Here is a 20021-nt window from a genome sequence, read left to right as displayed (position 1 = left end):
GCCGCCAATTCCCGCCTCAGTCTGACGCTGAACTTGAAGGGAGGAGAGCGTTGCACACATCTCTCCTGCCCCTCACTGTGTGTCCCAGTCTCCGGCAGTCATTTACAATGTCTCTCGGCTGTCAGCCAATCAGAGCTCGCAGACCAGCTCTTGATTGGCTCACGGGCCAGCCCCATATTTCAAATGGCTACCGAAGACAGCCAGGGACTCAGTGAAGTGAGGCACAGGAAAGACGCGTGATGCGCTCCCCTCCATTCAGCGGCAGAGACGTAAATCGGCGGCACTGGCAACAGAGGAGGGTGAGCACAAATGGGGGCAAGTGTGTATCTGGCACCGCTGGGGGCAAGTGTGTATCTGGCACCGCTAGGGGTGCACCGTTGCACCGTTGGTGGCATATGTTTATATTGCTTTGAGTGCCAATAAACGGTGCTAGACACGTCCAATAGGCGGTGCTAGACACGCCCAGTAGGTGTGCCAAACACACCCCTCCGACGGTGCACCCACTAATAAAATGTTCTGCGCATGCCTATGCTGGTGGTGTTGGCAGTGCAGGAGTGTTGGTGGTGTCCTCAGTGCAGGGGTGCTACCAGTGTCGGTAACTCGGGAGTGCCGGTGGTGTCCAAAGTACCTGAGTGTGTCAGCGGTGTCAGCAGTGTGGGGTTTCGGCTGAGTCGGCAGAGAAGGGGTGCTGGTTGTGTCGGAATTGCTGGAGTGCCGGCGGTGTCTTCAGTGTGAGGGTGTCTGCAGTGCGTGGGTGTCGGCAGTGTGGGCAGCGATGTAATTATCGCGGTGCAGGCCGCCTTCTAGTCCCAGTAAAATCAATGAGGACACGCTGATTGGCTGAGAGCCGTGACAGATGACTCTCTCAGCCAATCAGTGGTCAGCCTATTGACTTAATGGGACTTTTAAAATTGGCGCCCAAGCCAAAACTGCGGGATCCGACAGTGGGATCTTGTGGTTTCGCCTCGGGTCGGGATCCAAGGCAGCCAGGGCAGATACAAATCCCGGCTCGAATGCCTCGGATCCCGGAAGTTCAGAGCGGTTTGAATTTCTTAAAATCCGAACCGCTCATCTCTATTTATAAATGCAGATTCCATAAATATATTTTCAGATTTTTTTATTCTCGGTTATATAAAACATGTTATTGTAGCTTGAACATTTACTCTACAAACTAGCATTTACACACAACACAGTTGTCTCTATCACAGTTGCAATGGTGATATGGAAAGAAAACCAATAATAAACATTATTTACTGATCCTATATACAGTAAGATACATTCTGTTCCCTCTGAAGCTGTAATGCCCGCACACAAGGAAATGTTTAGCTGCAGCATTGTAATTGTTGCTTTGATACTCAGCTGATAGGACAAGAGACCAACCGAGGGATACAATATGAATACTACCTGCCCAACCAGGGGGAGATGGATGACTATCAGTGGAGTTATGGCTCTTGGAGTGAGTGCAGTGCAGAGTGTGGGGGAGGTAAGAGCAAATACTCACCAGTATGTTTCTACAGAAAACCTGTGATAACACAACATTAATGTCTTTCATCTCCTGACTTACCACTCTGACAGGCTACCAGTCCCGCTTGGTGTTCTGCACCATAGATAATGAAGCATATCCAGATGTTATGTGCAGGGATACACCAGCTCCACCGAACAACAGAACGTGCAGCACTCAGCCATGTCCACAGACAAAGCGGTAAAACGCGCCATTATGCTGATTTATTATTCTTCCATAATATTACAAATTATTATTATACTACTTACTCTACCAGTTTTGTCAGTATACAATCGAATATGTACGCATATATTTCAGTCTCAACCTGATCCTGATAATTCATTTATTTTCTCATTGGTGGTTTTCAATACTGTGATCCTTGACTCCTGTGGTGCTGAGTAATATCATCCCGCCCGCCTTTGGATCCCTGGCACTTCTAGAGTTATTAACTCCTCTAAGAAGCTTTCTCTCATCGGAAAAGCCGATGGAGTGTGGTATAAAAGATCTACATGCATTTGGTCTTCAGTCATTAGGTCGACCCCATATGGTCGACATGGACAAAATGTTGACATTGGAAAAGGTTTATAGGTACAAATGGTCGATACGGTCCAAAGGTCAGCATAGCAATGGTTGACACAAAAATGGTCGACGTGTTTTTTTTTTTTTTGCATTTGTGGGGTTACTGTGGATAGTTTTGGCATCTAGGACCACCAAATGTTGAAACGCGTCCCTTCGTGGGCTTGCTTCGCTTTCCACACTTCGGGCATGGTGTCTCGCTCTGCTCCACTTCACCTGCCACAAGGTTACTAAAGGTTATGATCTGTGACATGGATAATCAAGGAAGGAATAAGTAAAAAAAAAAAAGAACAAATGTCAGCCGTATGTGTGTCAACCATTTTCATGTCGACCATATGAACCTATCGACCTTTCATATTTCTTTTAATATGTTGACCTTTTGTCCATGTTGACCTTGTGTCTGTTGACCATGTGGGGTCAACCTAATGACCGCTGACCTAATGTATGTATGTATATTGACCAATAGTCCGGATCCCGAGCAGATGTACTAAGCCTTGGAGATAAAGTACCAGCAAATCAGCTCCTAACTGCCATGTTACAGGTTGTATTTAAAAAACAACAGTTAGGAGCTAATGTATTACTCTCCAAGGCTTACTACATCTGCCCTAGGGGGAAATTGATCTAATCATGGAGAGAAATAAAGTGGGGAGAGAGGTACCAACCAGTTTCTACAGCCTGTGCTAACCACAGCTACTGGTTCCTATAATTCTCCACACTATCCATGATTTGCTGACTATCCCCCACAACCTTAATCATTGCGTTACTTTTCTCCTCATCCTAACCATTATTTTCTTTATTCCCTCAGGGTGCTGACTATTCTGATCCTTCTTTTCCTAGTGTCCCCACAATGTGATCCTTTTCCTTGGTGATCCATTGTAATCACTCTCCTGGGGATCCTGTGATCTTTCTTTCTTCCGGATTGTGACATTTTTGATCTGTTTCCTCCTCCTATGCAATATGATCTAAACTTTCTTATCCTGGAGTCTTTCTTTCTCATTTGGGGTACAGTCTGGTGTCCTACTTTCTTTCCGCCATGAGCTGATCCTTATGCTGCAAGCTCACATTTTTGATGTGCATATAGCTGTAACTATTATACAAAATCTGCATGTCTATTCATATATGTTTATTCTGTGCAAAAGGATGTCTTACGTACATCAGCCGACCATGTGGAGTCGTATAGTGAACACAAAAATGACCAGGTAAATAGGAGAGTTATGTTATTTTTTGGTTCTGCTTTGGATTAACAAACTGGCTTATTTAATGTCTGTTGAAGAACAATACTAAAATCTAAGCTTTCTGGGTGGTTGGACACTGCTTAAGCATCTATGGCTATAGAGAAATGGGGATATATGTGTGTATAATATATATATATATATATATATATATATATATATATATATACATATATACACACATACGATTTCTCTTCTCCCTGGATCCTGGTTCTGTATATAAACAGATTATAACATATTCACAAATGTATATAAAAGATATGTTTGGTTCACAACAACATTTTTGGGGGGCTGGGGAGAATCAGATTTTTGCATCCTCTCTATTTATATATGCTTACCTACAGTTTTAATGTAGAAAAGCAAATTTATTAGAAGTTCTTTCAACAAATACTTTCGGGTTCTTTGTAAATATAGCTAAATTTTAGTTGCATGGTTTTGTTTGTATTTTACATTTAGGAGGGTATCCAATTACTTGCAGCCAATGATCGCGGGTAATTGTATCGCCAGGAACTATCCTATTAGCCCCGATGTGGCACGCTTCTCCCCCATATGCCGGCACTTATCGCGGGTCATGCTTCCGGCGCCCGAAGCATAATCCGCGATAAGCGGGCTGTCGGAGTCACGATAACACGTGAATGGGAACTTTTTCCCGATCCCGTGTGTGGTTGCGCGATTTCAGGTCTGTTTTTGGCCGATGAAAACAGTCTGTAATAGGATACCGTGATAATGACCATTGGTCCTTAATCGCAATATCAGTCAATTTTTATCGTCCGAAAATGGTTCGTGGCTAAATGGTTACCCCATTAAAGAGTTGTCAGGTTTCTGTTGAAAAAAATTATATTCTAAAACGAATAGATGTTAAAGAACCAGCAACAAATAAAGTTTTTCCAAATTCTCATATTCAGAGACCGCCAGGAATCCTCCTCTGGTTCAAGAAAGATGTTTATAGTGTACTGCATACTTGTAGTCATGACTTTTTGGGTAGTCCCCCGCACCCCCGGAAGAATGTCCGGATCTCCCTTATCCCACCCGATTCCTAGTGTAGCAGGCAGGATGTGGGAGAAAACACTGGGAATTGGGCCTGCGCTTTGAGTGGGTGGAACTAAATGATGCAAATCCGCGTCATCTGTCCCCACCTCTTCCACTCAGACCCATGAATCGCAGCATTTTTTGATGCTACGGTGGTGGGACCTAATGACATGCCAGCCAGGCCCAGTCCACCAAAGTTGTCTGTAAAGTTTCCTCTCCGGACTTTTCCTAGAGAAGAATCCAAGAAAGTAGGTAAGTACAGGGCCGAAGCTTATCATTAGACAGCTTTAGGCAGTTGTCTAGGGGGGCGCTATTGAGGTCGCCAGCACAAGAATTGATGTCCTTATGCTACTTCGTACTGACAGCAGAAGCGGATTATATAGACAGCTTCTGCCTTGTACTTTTACCCTGCTCTTACTTCTATTGATGTATAACATGCCTGGATGGGTTTAGCATTGCAGACAGGCAGCAGTGTCCCTCCATGCAAGTGAGTCGCAGACGAAATAAGGAGCTGAACTAGTCTCAGACAGCACAAATTGATCCCAGGGCTGCATTCAAGTCAGAGCTATACTAGCCGCCCTGTGCTGCCGCTTTTGCGGAAGAGGAGATCTGGCGCCACTGGAGGCATACCCCAGACTCCAAGCTCAGGAAGGGTGCCCCACCTCCCTTCTTCCAGGGAGATGTCCACCAGTAGTGCTCAGGTACTCCAGGGGGTTTGCGCAATGAGAGAGGACTCCATTACAGAATGGTCCCTCATTGGCTCTGGGAGAACTATAAATCCCTTCATGCTCTATCAGTCAATTAGCGAATCCTGGGACTTGCAGCAGCAGAGTTATAGTTTTGTGTATACATATTGCTGCACAGAGCTTATTTGTATGTTATTTGGGGGCCTTGAGCTAGGGAACTTCCTCAACAATTGTAAAGTCCCTGCTGCCCCATCACCAGAGATAATGTACAGTATACAGTCCCTGTTGTCCCCCGTCACCAGAGATAATGTACAGTATACAGTCCCTGCCTCCCATCACCACCGACAATGTACAGTATACAGTGCCTGCTGCCTCCCATCACCAGAGATAATGTACAGTATACAGTCCCTGTTGTTCCCCGTCACCAGAGATAATGTACAGTATACAGTCCCTGCCTCCCATCACCACCGACAATGTACAGTATACAGTGCCTGCTGCCTCCCATCACCAGAGATAATGTACATTATACAGTCCCTGTTGTCCCCCGTCACCAGAGATAATGTACAGTATACAGTCCCTGTTGTCCCCCATCACCAGAGATAATGTACAGTATACAGTCCCTGCCTCCCATCACCACCGACAATGTACAGTATACAGTGCCTGCTGCCTCCCATCACCAGAGATAATGTACAGTATACAGTTCCTGGTATTCCCCATCACCAGAGATAATGTGCAGTATACAGTCCCTGGTGTCCCCCGTCACCAGAGATAATGTACAGTATACAGTCCCTGCCTCCCATCACCACCGACAATGTACAGTATACAGTCCCTGGTATTCCCCATCACCAGAGATAATGTGCAGTATACAGTCCCTGGTGTCCCCCATCACCAGAGATAATGTACAGTATACAGTCCCTGGTGTTCCCCATTTCCATAGATAATTTGCAGTATACAGTCCCTGTTGTCCTCCATCTCCAGAGATAATGTACAGTATACAGTCCCTGTTGTCCCCCTTCACCAGAGATAGTGTACAGTATACAGTCCCTATTGTTCCCCGTCACCAGAGATAATGTACAGTATATAGTCCCTGGTGTTCCCCATCACCAGAGATAATGTACAGTATACAGTCCCTATTGTTCCCCGTCACCAGAGATAATGTACAGTATATAGTCCCTGGTGTTCCCCATCACCAGAGATAATGTGCAGTATACAGTCGCTGTTGTCCCCCCATCACCAGAGATAATGTACAGTATACAGTCCCCGTTGTCCCCATCACCAGAGATAATGTACAGTATACAGTCCCTGGTGTCCCCCATCACCAGAGATAGTGTACAGTATACAGTCCCTATTGTTCCCCGTCACCAGAGATAATGTACAGTATATAGTCCCTGGTGTTCCCCATCACCAGAGATAATGTACAGTATACAGTCCCTGGTGTCCCCCATCACCAGAGATAATGTACAGTATACAGTCGCTATTGTTCCCCATCACCAGAGATAATGTGCAGTATACAGTCCCTGGTGTCCCCCATCACCAGAGATAATGTACAGTATACAGTCCCCGTTGTCCCCATCACCAGAGAGAATGTACAGTATACAGTCGCTATTGTTCCCCATCACCAGAGATAATGTGCAGTATACAGTCCCTGGTGTCCCCCATCACCAGAGATAATGTACAGTATACAGTCCCCGTTGTCCCCATCACCAGAGAGAATGTACAGTATACAGTGCCTGTTGTTCCCTCTCACCAGAGAAAATGTACAGTATACAGTTCCTGGTGTTCCCCATCACCAGAGATAATGTGCAGTATACAGTTCCTGGTGTCCCCCATCACCAGAGAAAATGTACAGTATACAGTCCCCGTTGTCCCCATCACCAGAGAGAATGTACAGTATACAGTGCCTGTTGTTCCCTCTCACCAGAGAAAATGTACAGTATACAGTTCCTGGTGTTCCCCATCACCAGAGATAATGTGCAGTATACAGTCCCTGGTGTCCCCATCACCAGAGACAATGTACAGTATACAGTGCCTGCTGCCTCCCATCACCAGAGATAATGTACAATATACAGTCCCTGTTGACCTCTCTCACCAGAGATAATGTGCAGTATGCAGCCCCTGGTGTCCCCCCATCACCAGAGAGAATGTACAGTATACAGTGCCTGCTGCCTCCCATCACCAGAGATAATGTACAATATACAGTCCCTGTTGTCCTCTCTCACCAGAGATAATGTGCAGTATGCAGCCCCTGGTGTCCCCCCATCACCAGAGAGAATGTACAGTATACAGTCCCTGTTGTCCCCTCTCACCAGAGATAATGTACAGTATACAGTCCCTGGTGTTCCCCATCACCAGAGATAATGTGCAATATACAGTCCCTGTTGTCCCCCATCACCAGAGATAATGTTCAGTGTACAGTCCCTGGTGTTCCCCATCCCCAAAAATAATGTACAATATGCAGTCCCTGTTGTCACCCTTCACCAGAGAGAATGTACAGTATACAGTCCCCGTTGTCCCCCATCGCCAGAGAGAATGTACAGTATACAGTCCCTGTTGTCCCCTCTCACCAGAGATAATGTACAGTATACAGTCCCTGGTGTTCCCCATCACCAGAGATAATGTACAGTATAGTCCCTGTTGTCCCCCATCACCAAGAATAATGTACAATATGCAGTCCCTGTTGTCACCCTTCACCAGAGAGAATGTACAGTATACAGTCCCTGTTGTCCCCATTCACCTGAGATAGTGTACAGTATACAGTCCATGTTGTACCCCTTCACCAGAGAGAATGTACAGTATACAGTCCCTGTTGTCCCCCTTCACCTGAGATAATGTACAGTATACAGTCCCTGTTGTCCCCCTTCACCTGAGATAGTGTACAGTATACAGTCCCTGTTGTACCCCTTCACCAGAGATAATGTACAGTATACAGTCCCTGTTGTCCCCCTTCACCTGAGATAGTGTACACTATACAGTCCCTGTTGTACCCCTTCACCAGAGATAATGTACAGTATACAGTCCCTGTTGTCCCCCTTCACCTGAGATAGTGTACAGTATACAGTCCCTGTTGTCACCCTTCACCAGAGAGAATGTACAGTATACAGTCCCTGTTGTCCCCCTTCACCTGAGATAGTGTACAGTATACAGTCCCTGTTGTCCCCCGTCACCAGAGATATTGTTCAGTTTACAACAGAACTCATACTATTTGTTGCAAACTCAAACTCTACAATGTGACCAGTTCGTCAAACAGTTGGAATGTATTTTGTACATTTTTATTTATTTTTAACGTGCCCGCCAGTAGGACAATTTTTCTGAAATCGGGTGCTGGGGGGCAATAGGCCAAAGCTATGCCTGTGGTGACCAGAAACCTTGCACCGACCCTGGGTAACTATGATGTACTACATCAATTTGTTGTTAGAAATACATTTTCTCAATAGATATCACCACAAAAACTTACTCCATTAATACATTTGGTCTCTATTTTATTATGTGGATCAGTGGAGCACAACATTTCATAACATCAGGCTGGTAAAGAACCTGATGCAGATGTAATGTTGATGATGTAAGCAGTTGAGCAATTAATGCGTCTGTTCTCTGAGAGTCACAGTTACAACTGAGATGCACAGCCTCAGAAATGTCTTGAAAATGTTGGGCGGTGACAGGGATATCGGCAAGCAGACACACACAGAGATGTATCGCATTATGGGCATGTTATGGGTGTGCCAATGTAGTAAGTGCCAACTCAGACGCATAATCATTCACATGGGAGGCCATACTCTGATGGAGGAGCTGCACCTAGTATGAAACTCAGAGGCAAATAACGAGCTTGTAACAAGCTATAGTCTGCCCCAAACAAAGTGCAGTCTATGTAATACAGTACTCCAGACATATTCAGGCCCAGTGATCACAGTAATAGGCCCTACACACTGGGCGATCTGACTGCCAGATATGAACGATCTCGTTCATTAATGAATGAGATACTGTTCATATCGTGAAGTGTGGAGGCAACAGAGATGAACAATGCGCGGCCCCGCGCTCGTTCATCGCTGGTGCCCCGTCGGCTGTGCATGCAGGCCAATATGGACAATCTCGTCCATATTTGCCTGCACTTCTATGGAGCCAGGTGACGGGGGGAGTGAAGAAACTTCCGTATCTGCCGTCGGGCAGCTCAGCGGCGGATCACCAAATGTGTAGGGCCCATAAGTCACTTACCGTATCTTGGTGTGATGATTGAGCACTCCGATCCATAGACAACCCGGCAAGGGGGCGTGGCCTCATCTAAATGGGTGTGGCCTCATTTAAATGGGCATGGCCTCGTCTGAAAAGACTACCTCACAATCCAGTTTTTGACCCTGCTCCAACAGATCACGACCACCACAGGAAAAAAAAATTCTACCATATTAAGCCCCACACAGTAATGCCCCCTGCACCATATTATGCCACACACCGCAATGCCCTTGATACATCAAAGCCCCACACTACGGCAGGCAAAAGTCCCCATTTCACACATTACGGCAGGTGTCCCCATTTTACACATTCAGAGAGAGAGAGAGAATACTTACAGAGGCGATTACCGCTCTTCGGCCTGCATCACCAGTCGCTCCTCGTGCCGGCCTTTCCCTCTTCCTAACTTGGATCCCCCTCTGTACTCTGCTGGGGGGGGGGGGGGAGTTTCGCGGAGTGACGGGGTTGTGTCGTGACGTAACGACGCAACCGCGTCATTCCGTGAAACTCCGCCCCCCGAGCGGGTTACTTGGAGAGAAATAGGAGGGGAAAGCAGGGAGTCACAGTTAGTGCCGCGGCGGGCGCCCAGTGCGGTTGCACTGCTCGCCTGCCCCAAGAAACAGCCCTGTTTCCAAGCAACTGGATACCCGCCCACCTTGCATTTGCTATTGAGCCTGGTGCAAGTTTTGATGAGAGTGATCTATGAGCCTAATTCAGACCTGATCGCAGAAGCAATTTTTTTCTCTAATGGGCAAAACCATGTGTAGTGCAGGGGGGGCAGATGTAACATTTGCATAGAGAGTTAGATTTGGGTGGAGTGTGTTAAAACTGAAATGTAAATTGCAGTGTAAAAATAAAGCAGCCAGTATTTACCCTGCACAGAAACAATATAACCATAGTTGCCTACCCTCCCTCATTCTGCAGGAGACTCCCTGAAATAGTAGCAATCTCCCTTACTCCCTGACTAGAATAGCAATCTCCCTGATTGACCTTACCCCCATTATGTAGCTGTTAAATTCCTGGGGGGGAAAAGAAATCAGAAATATATACATTCAAATGGGATCAGCAGTGCCATTTCCCGGCATTGGTTATAAGGCACAATGATCATGCATTTTAAATAAGGTTTCTCATGGCCACTTGCAGTATATGGAAGCTCTTGTAAAACACAATACACAAACAAATCCTTCAAAAAGTAGATCATACTAACTATGGGGATCATTTACATTTGGATGTAAGTCATTTTCATCACCCGCCTCTTAGATGTAGCAGTACATGTCAGGGCTGATAGGTTACTTTCACAATCTCCCTGAAATGCTTTTTCAAAAGTAGGCAAGTATGCATATAACCCACCCAAATCTAACTCTCTCTGCACATGTTATATCTATCCCCCCCCCCCCCCCGTAGTGCACGTGGTTTTGCCCATCAGAGAAAAATTTTGTTGCTGCAGTCAGATCTGAATTAGGCCCTATGTCTACATCTAAAGGCTGACCAATCAGAATTTGAGCATCTGAAGATAACAGCGGATGTCTCAGTAATTGCACATGTGGAAACTCTGCACAATTCTCACAATTTGATTGTTTGCTTGGCTATGATTAGGTGAATTTTCTTTTGCTGATCATGGAAGCGGGGCCTGGTGTAACTGATTCATTACAAAAGTCTATGGTGGCACGGTATAACACTTCTGTATTGTGTTATGTGTACAATACTCACTGATCAGAGCATCTTGCAGCAAAGCGAGCATATTTAATTGACAAAAAGTGTAAATAATGTTGCTCATACACCCAAGTTGATTGAAATACTTCATCATATTAATTTGTAAAAAACTATACAAAATAATCCTGATATTTGCTACTCTCTATCTATGCACATCCCATGTGTTTCCAGTGAATGGAATGTAAGAGTAATACACAATTCCATATTTTGAAGGGAAACCATTTTAATTGTCCAGCCCTCAGTATCTAACCCTACTGATACCTGCTAATATCGCCAGGTGTAATATGGAGATTTTCCTAGCATTTGTATATGCTCACTTTTTTTGCCACTTGCTCTGTGTCAGAGGTTCTGGCCCTATCCACTCGTTTATGGGGTCCTTGCCATTTTCATGTGACTTTTAGCTGGAAGGTTGGTGAGTGGGGGCCATGTTCAGCCACATGCGGTGGAGGCACTCAGGCTCGATCAGTGTACTGCGTTTCATATGAAGGAAGATCATCTCAGCAGACGGTGAATGACGCAGAGTGCTCCGCATTCATAGAGAAGCCGGCGACCCAGCAGGTCTGCAATCTGAGGGCATGTGCTAGATGGAACGCAGGACCCTGGACTCAGGTAAATTTCACTACATCGGTGTCCTCACCACAGAAACTCTGTCATGGTCTATTTAGTAAAATTGTCAAAGTACCAGGTGAACCTTATCCACAACTACTCTGAGTGGGCCATGTTTCCACAAACTAGCAGTGGCTTGAAGGCTTCATTAATTGTCCAAGCCGCAAGCTATGGATGAAAATCTTGATAGAATGACAGAGGGTCCTGTCTCTACAAGCACCCTTATCCCATTTCCCATGAAAGTGTGTGCTGATTTTTAAAACAGTGACTTAAGAAGATCTACTACAGTAGTTGTTCATATTATTAATGCAGCCAGATACTTGGAAACGGGGTCAGTAGGATTTACTGACTATCAGGATGCCAGCCGTCAGTATACCGACAACGGCATCCCGATCGTTAGTATGCCAGCAGTGGGGTGAGCGCACAGAGTCCCCTTGCAGGCTCTGTGGCTCGCTGTGCTCGTCACAGGTTCTATTCCCACTCTGTGGGTGTTGTGGACCCCCACAAGTGGGAAATAGCCCCCGTTAGCTGGGATTCTGGCTGTCAGCATTGTCAGCTGTCGGGATCTCATCATCGGTATCCTGACCGCAGAATCCTGACTGCCGGCAACTTAATTGCATACCTTGAAAACTACCCATTGGAAATACCCAGGTGCTACATCTCTACAGTTGGTTCTTACCAAAATTAGACAGTGCTTGATAGGAGAAAAAGTATCAACTAATCAGCTGTCATTTTTCAAACACAGCCTTTAAAATGACAATTAGAAGCTGATTGGTTGGGTTCTCCCTCCAAGCTTTAATAAATCTGCCCCTTAGTCTCACAAATTCACCCAAATTGAAGTGCTTATAGTACTTCTTCTACTAGGTTCCAGATCCATGGACTGTCACACCTTGTGTAAGTCTACATATAAGTGTTCCAATTAGTACATTAGGAAAGAAGTCATATCTAGGGCTGGCTCTACTTTTAGGCAGCTGCCTTTTTGTACTCAGTGCAGGTGGTGACTGTGGCACTTATAACATACTGCTTCCACACTTTCACCTGAGGGGCTGTTAATTAGGTATTGGGGGCAGTAGGATGAAGTTTTGTCTTGGGTGCCAAGAAGCCTTGCACTGTCGGTGATCATGTCATGCAAAATCCCCACACCGACTCCCTTCCCCACCTCCTCCACTTACCCCCCCCCCCACACACACACACTTACCCCCTCCCCCGCCTTAAACCTAGTATGCAGTTTTGCTATGGCAATACCCTTTCTTGTGCCAGATGCTGATAGTACATACCCAACTCACCTTTCAAACCAAGCTTGCTGTACTTGATTTATTATAAAAGTCATGTACTCCTTTTGGGGTCTATTTATCAAACCCTGAAAAGCTGTGACTCAACTATGTTCTCTAGAATTAGGGCTACCACCAGCAGTGGCTATCAGTGAGTACCGTCATCGGTAGCCGCGCCCTGCGTTGCATATCTAACAAGGAGAGTGGTGGTACTGCTCCTGTCCCCCAATCACCGTTGCCATCACAGGATAGTGATGATGCAGTGAAAAGTGTGGAGAAGTGAGCCAGTGGGGAAGTTGCCCATGGCAACTTATCATCTGCTCCGTAAAATTTTATAGAAGGCACTTTATAAATGTTACACTAGGCAGTGATTGGTTGCCATGGACAACTTCTCCACTGGTTCACTTCTACACACTTTTCACTGCTTCATGAATAGATCCCAAAGTGCTATATTGCGAAAATTCAAATTTAAGATGTTTCTGTGTAATATATACATCTCACTTTTTGGATTTTTTTTTATAAATAGGCCTTAATAATACTGTGTTGGTGCTTTTCAGTTATGTATTGCTTTAACATGAAAGAAAAGAAACAAAAAAGTTATTTAGTTGCCAATTGTTTGTTGACCAAATAAATATTTGACATTTGTTCCAGTGCTCAGCTGAGTGTGGAGAAGGAATTCAGAAACGGACGGTAACTTGCAGAACAGACACCGGGGCCATTGTTCAGGATACTGTCTGTATGCTCCAGGTCAAGCCATCGGATAGCCAGCTATGCTCTGGGGACAACTGTATTCAGGAAATCGGCTGGCACATCGGAGAGTGGGGCCTGGTAGGTTCATCAAACATGCTGTAGGAAGGATATCTGATGCTGAATTGAAATGTTAAGTCCTACTCACTCAGGGCCTGATACAGAGGTGGACACAAGGCCAATGTTGGCGGTGTTGAGCAATTTCTTTGTACAGCGCATGCGCCGTGATACCGATAACGTACTCAGTGAGAATTTGGTTGCAGAGTAACTGACAGTCAGTGCGTGTTTATGGGAATGTAATGGGGGGTGGATAGTCAAATGCGGGCGTGTCAGGACCATTTCTTGGGCGTGTCTCAGCCAGCGTCTGCTTTTCTAAATGAGGTTGCAATGGCTCCAATTACTTAGATGATTGATGGTGCACCCCAGGGGCAGAACGGTCATTGATGCAGCAAGTGCACTGGACCAGGGCACCTGGGAACTAAGTGGTCCACTGCTGCCCAGACCAGCAATGAGTTTTTCCTTGGCCCGCCACCTGACCATTTTGAGCAATGTCTGATGACTGGCCCAGTTCTGTTACCCTCTACTTCTCCTTGTCACCCTCTACCTTTCTCAGTCACTCTCTGCCTCCCCCTGTCACCCGCTGACTCTCCCTGTCCCCGTCTACCTCTCCTTCCCACCAACTGTCTCTCTCTGTGACTCTCTGCCTCCCCTGTCATCCATCATCCATTGACTCTCCCTGTCACCCTATACCTAACCTTGCCACCCACTTTATCTCTGTCACTCTCTCCCTGTCAATTTCTGCCTCTCTCTAGCACCTGCTGCCTCCCCCTGTTACCTACTGCCATGTGGCATATTATGAACTTGGGGTGGGGCAGAGGAGGAGGCCCAAAGCATATTTTTACACCTGTGCCCACTACTCGCAAGTTCCACCACTGTATGTAAGCAGCGTATCTGTACAAATCCCAGTAGCTGCTGCATTAGCATATATTCGTAGTACCACTACGTACTAATATACAGCTGTGATGTGACTTGCATCCACCTCTGAACCAGGCCCTCACTTGCTAGCACTACTGTTGTTCTGTATAGGTGCCGGGAGCTGTCCATAATTTCCTTCAATCTCTTAGTATACCGCATTCACAGTTAAATCATATTCCACTCGTAAGAGTGGCACTCAGGAAGTTTTGTGGTGATGTACATCCAAGATTAAAATGGAGATTTCTGCAGCAGGGTACACTGTGTTCCACAGGGAAACATCAGGGGTGTAGAGTTGGATCTTGATCCAGAGGCACCAACAAGCTAAAGCTTTGACTGTTCCAAGGATGCATTGCGGGGCCTTCACTATAACCCCGCCTCCGGGCACTGGAGCTCAGTTTGTAAGTTGGTGCCTATAGAGCAAGTCACTTAACAGGGGGGGCTATGCTAGGTAGCCCTGAAAAGAGCTTTGTTAGAAGAATCTTCAAGGACTGCAGCACTTTTATGTCCTAGTGACATGCTGTGCTGCGGCTGCAACACCTCCCCAGCAGTGCTGCTTACTCCCGCTGGCTGAGTTCCCGGTAACTTGCAGCGGAAGCCACTGGCGCTCTCCAGGATCGCATTGCTGCTTCTTTGGGAGGAGGTAAGAGCGTCCCCCAGGTGGGACCCACCGAAATCGCGTTCCGGTCACGGTCTTAGGAGACGGACCGCGACGCTGGCGTGGACACTGTGGCCATACAGGGACCCCACTATATCCACCAGGGCAGGGAGGACAGGTCGGATTGTACATAAATCCATTTTATTAAGGTTCCATAGTACCCGGTGGTGAGGACCAGCATAGGGGATAAGGAGCTTGACCTGTAGCCCCTCCCCCAGCTCCGGGCGCCATCTACTGCTGGTGTTCATGCCCTGGAGCTGCTTCTCACTCTCCCTCACTCCCTGACAGAGATTTGGGTGCCATCTTTTCACAAGTAGCTGTGGATGGCCTTCGGGACTGCAGGGCAATGTCTCCTCTGTAAATCCGCCTGCTTGCTCAGCGCTGTGTATTTACAGACACTTAAGTATTCTACATGTCATTTTAGGCAGTGTTAGTTAAGAACAAGTGTCCTTCTACCTGAATATTTCGCACAAGTATTCTGATATATACATCCAGTATCTGACTGTGCATTATTTGTTATATATATGTATATGCATTTTTACTAGTCCAGTGCAGTTTTATTGTTTGTCTGAAATAATTTCTGCATTGTCACTGTGACTGGGTGTGCCTGCATCTGCTGTGTGGATTTCACTTTAGTTGTATCCCTCCTATTGCATCCCTCCTATTGCTATCACTGTATTCTGTAGCCTGGGGGGGCTAGGTGCATCAGGGTCTCATACATAGTGCTACACCATGGGTGGGCAATTAATTTCTATAGAGGGCCACATGAAAAATATGAACTGTGTTGGAGGGCCGAACCAATGATAACTTGAACTTAATTATGCTCAATATATAATAAAAGCACAAACCTATTTTTAAATGTCATTTTATTCTGCTATTGGCTTGTAATGTGCACTGTATGATGGGTTGCTGTCCCATTGCTGCAAGACTCACCCTGGATGCCGGTCTGACGGGATCTCTAAAGCACCCTGAAGTTTAAGCAGGAAATGACAGGGCAAAGCCGTCTCCGGCGGGATACAAGTCATCAGGCGCTGGTTGCTAGGGACCCAGGGGGCGTGGACCGCCGGCAGTGACTGCCCGTGCCCTGCGGCTCTGTAGCTTGCGACTCGCGGGCAGTCACTGGGCCTCAATTGTTAAGCTGCATCGCAGGGTCTTTGTAACCTAGCGATACAGCACAGTGTGTGGTGCAGGGAGCCTGTGGGCGGAGAGCCGCGGGTGCCGTGTGTGTGAGATTAAGGGGGGGGGGGGTCGTGTGACTGGAATAAATACGCAGGACGGACAGGGATTGCAAAAGGGCCGTATGTGGCCTGCGGGCCGTACTTTGCCCAGATCTGTGCTACACAGTATATACTGTGTTTTACTGTGTATTTCAGTCACCTCATACCGCTTTAATTCTCTGTTTGTGTCCTGTATTTACTGTCACATAACTCAGGGAGTTATTTGCAGGTATTGTATTTGTCTGGCTGTATTGTACTGTTACGCTCTCGGGCTACATTTTTTATAATGTCTGCAACAAAGGGCGGGCTATCCGCGGACACTCCTGCATCATGCAGTGATTGTATCAAGGATTTGCCTGAAGGGGAAGTTTTGACTGATGGTCTCTGTACTGGGTGTTGTATATCTCCTAGTCAGCCTGCTGGTTCGGTAGCCAATCAGGAACCACCTTGGGCGGCGTTTTCCACTATGCTTAATACACTAGTCACACGCCTTACGCCCCCTATGGGACCTCCTGTGCCATTGCAGTCACATGTTGTCCCTGTGGTTAATCCGCCCTGGGCGGATACGCTCTCTCCAGATTCAACAATTGAATCAATCTTTGGTTAGTCAGAAACCTCTGACTGCCAAGGGGTCATCTAAGCGGACTGCTTCCTCCTCGCAATCCACTAATATTTCAGATGTTACTTCTGGTGAGGACGGAGAATTCACTGACCCATCAGACACTGATTCAGTTGCTTCTGACGAGGAATCTACAGTTCAGGTTGATGTCCCTGACCTAGTGGAGGCTATTAAGCTGATTCTAAAAATTGATTATGAGGTAGATCCCACTACTGTGTCTAAGAAACCTGATAAATTTAAATGTCAGAAGGTAACTAAGGTAGTATTGCCAAATTCTGACCACTTAGTTGATATACGTCAGGAACCCTGATGTTCTCCAGGAAAGAAATTCTCCCTGTCTAAAAAGATGCTAGCTCGTTATCCTCTCCCTGCTGAGTTGTGTAACAAGTGGGAAAATTCACCTCCGGTGGATGCTTGTGGTGACAGGCTTATGCTTCCAAAACCACCAAGCCCAAACCTAAACAATCCTGGGCTGCCCGTCAACCTGCTTCCAAACAAGACAAGCCAGCTGCATGGAAATCCCAGGGTGGGAGGCCGACTTCTGCAATTCGCCAAGGTCTGGTTAAGGACCACTTCAGGCGCCTGGGTGCGAGAAGTTGTCTCTCACGGATACAAAATCTCTTTCAAGAGACGTCCCCCATGCTAGTTCTGCACAACGGTTATCCCTTCGGATCTGTTGAAAGCGCAAACTATACACCTGGTTGTACGATCCCTCCTGGATACAGGAGTGGTAGTGCTGGTACCTCTGTCCCAGAGAGGCAGGGAATACTATTCGACCCTGTTTCTAGTCCCGAAACCCAATGGGTCTTTCTGGCCTATACTCAACCTCAAATCACTGAACAAGTTTGTGAGAGTGTCCAAATTCCAATTCGATTGTACTGGCCATGGAACCCAGAGACTATATGGTATCCCTGGACATACAAGATGCTTATCTGCATATACCTATTGCCATATTGCATCAGCAATATCTGCGATTTGCTATTGATAACCTACACTATCAATTCCAGGCTCTGCCATTCGGACTGGCCCCGGCCCCTCGGATCTTCACCAAGGTCATGGCCGTGATGACAGCCCTTCGCCGTCAGGGAATCAGGGTCCTGCCGTATCTGGACAACTTGCTGATCCTGGCAAACTTCAAAGATGTTCTCCTCAGTCATCTGAACCTCACAGTCCAATTCCTACAAGTCCACGGGTGGCTCATCAACTGGAAGAAGTCCTCGCTGGTTCCTGCTCGGAACATGGTGCACCTGGGGGCACGGCTGGATACACACAGTCAAAGACTGTTTCAGTCTCAAGAGAAAGTCCTGAAATTTCAGGACAGGATCAGATACTTCCTTTCTTGCCCAAGGGTGTTGATACACTCGGAGATGCAAGTACTAGGCCTCATGGTGCCTGCTTTCGACATGGTAGAGTACACTCAATTTCATTCCTGCCCTCTGGAGCGATTGATTCTTTCCAAGTGGGACGGTCTGCCTCATCAGATCAGGTCTCAAATGATATCCTTGAATTCGGAGGTTTGTCTGTCACTGGGCTGGTGGCTATAGGACCAACAGTTGAGCAGCGACCCTCTCTTCTGGATTCCCAACTGGGTCCGACTGACTACGGATGTCAGTCTGCAGGGTTGGGGCACGGTGCTAGAGCAACACTCTCTCCAGGGTCGGTGGACCAAGGAGGAATCTCTCCCCCCGATAAACATTCTGGAATTGCGGGCAGTGTTCAATGCTGTGACTCTTGTCCTGCCTCTGATACAGAATAGGCCTGTTCAAGTACAATTAAACAACTCTACTATGGTGGCATACATAAATCATCAAGGCGGCACTTGAAGCCGCATGGCGATGTTGGAGGTGTCAAAAATCCTTTGTTGGGCAGAACGCCATCTGCCAGCAATATCGGCGGTGTTCATTCCGGGAGTCCTCAACTGGGAGGCAGACTTCCTCAGTCGTCAGGACATACATGCTAGAGAGTGGAGTCTTCATCAGAAAGTCTTTCAACTCCTAGTGGACAAGTGGGGTCTACCAGACGTAGACCTGATGGCGTCTCGGCCCAATCACAAAGTTCCGGTCTACGGATCAAGAACAAGGGATCCTCAAGCAGCGTTTGTGGACTCACTGGCAATTCCATGGAACTTTCGGCTGCCCTACATGTTCACTCCAGAGTCTATTCTGCCCAGGGTGCTACGGAAGTTCAAGCAAGAAGGAGGAATACTACTTCTAGTCGCTCCAGCGTGGCCCAGACAGCATTGTTTCTCACACCTGCAGGGTATGTCGATAGAGTGTCCTCTTCTACTTCCTCAACGCACAGACTGGCTTTGACGGCGTGGCTCTTGAGGCATTACTCTCGAGGGCCAAAGGATTCTCCGAGGTGGTTATCCAAACTATGCTGAAGGCCCGTAAACCGGCTTCTGCACGGATTTGTTGTAGGGTCTGGAATTCTTACTTCACCTGGTGTGCTGCTAAGAATTATGATTAATACAAATTCAGAACTTCCAGACTTTTGGCTTTTCTGCAACAAGGCCTGGACTTGGGCCTTCGTCTGGCCTCCCTCAAGGTTCATATACAGTATGTGCCTTGTCGGTGTGGTTTCAGAGAAAAATTGCGTCTATTCCTGATGTTCATACTTTCACAAAGTTTTTTTTTATGGATTCAGCCACCCTATGTCCCTCCTGTGGCTCCATGGGATCTGTATGTTGCCCTGACTGCCCTGCAAGAGTCTTCATTTGAACCTCTTGAGTCAGTGGACCTTAAATGGCTTACGCTTAAGGTCGTGTTTCTGCTGGCTATTGCCTCTGCTAGGAGGGTGTCGGATTTAGGCGCTTTGTCCTGTCGTCCACCCTTTCTGATTTTTCATCGTGACTAGGCGGTTCTTAGAACTCATCCTGGTTATCTACCTAAGGTGGTGTCATCTTTCCAGCTTAACCAAGAGATTGTGGTTCTGGCTTTTATCTCATCTGGTTTGTCCTCCAAAAAACGGTCT

The 20021-nt window shown here is 46.7% G+C and overlaps 1 protein-coding gene across 4 annotated transcripts in view; it reads left to right on the top strand.

The window, feature by feature from the left end:
• PAPLN (papilin, proteoglycan like sulfated glycoprotein) overlaps nt 1-20021 on the top strand; it is a 275678-nt gene that overhangs the window by 172389 nt on the left and 83268 nt on the right. For 3 of the 4 annotated variants that reach the window (XM_063947668.1, XM_063947670.1, XM_063947671.1), the window contains 5 exons: nt 1360-1483; nt 1576-1702; nt 3217-3276; nt 11360-11567; nt 13487-13663. In XM_063947668.1, the coding sequence (XP_063803738.1) occupies nt 1360-1483; nt 1576-1702; nt 3217-3276; nt 11360-11567; nt 13487-13663 (696 nt within the window). The remainder of the gene's footprint in view (nt 1-1359; nt 1484-1575; nt 1703-3216; nt 3277-11359; nt 11568-13486; nt 13664-20021) is intronic. The other variant, XM_063947669.1, reaches the window with a different exon arrangement.

The sequence above is a fragment of the Pseudophryne corroboree genome, chromosome 12 (assembly GCF_028390025.1).
Source record: "Pseudophryne corroboree isolate aPseCor3 chromosome 12, aPseCor3.hap2, whole genome shotgun sequence".
Taxonomy (NCBI): Eukaryota; Metazoa; Chordata; class Amphibia; order Anura; family Myobatrachidae; genus Pseudophryne; species Pseudophryne corroboree.
Note: the sequence above shows the minus strand (reverse complement) of the source record. Positions and strands in the feature narration are given on the sequence as shown.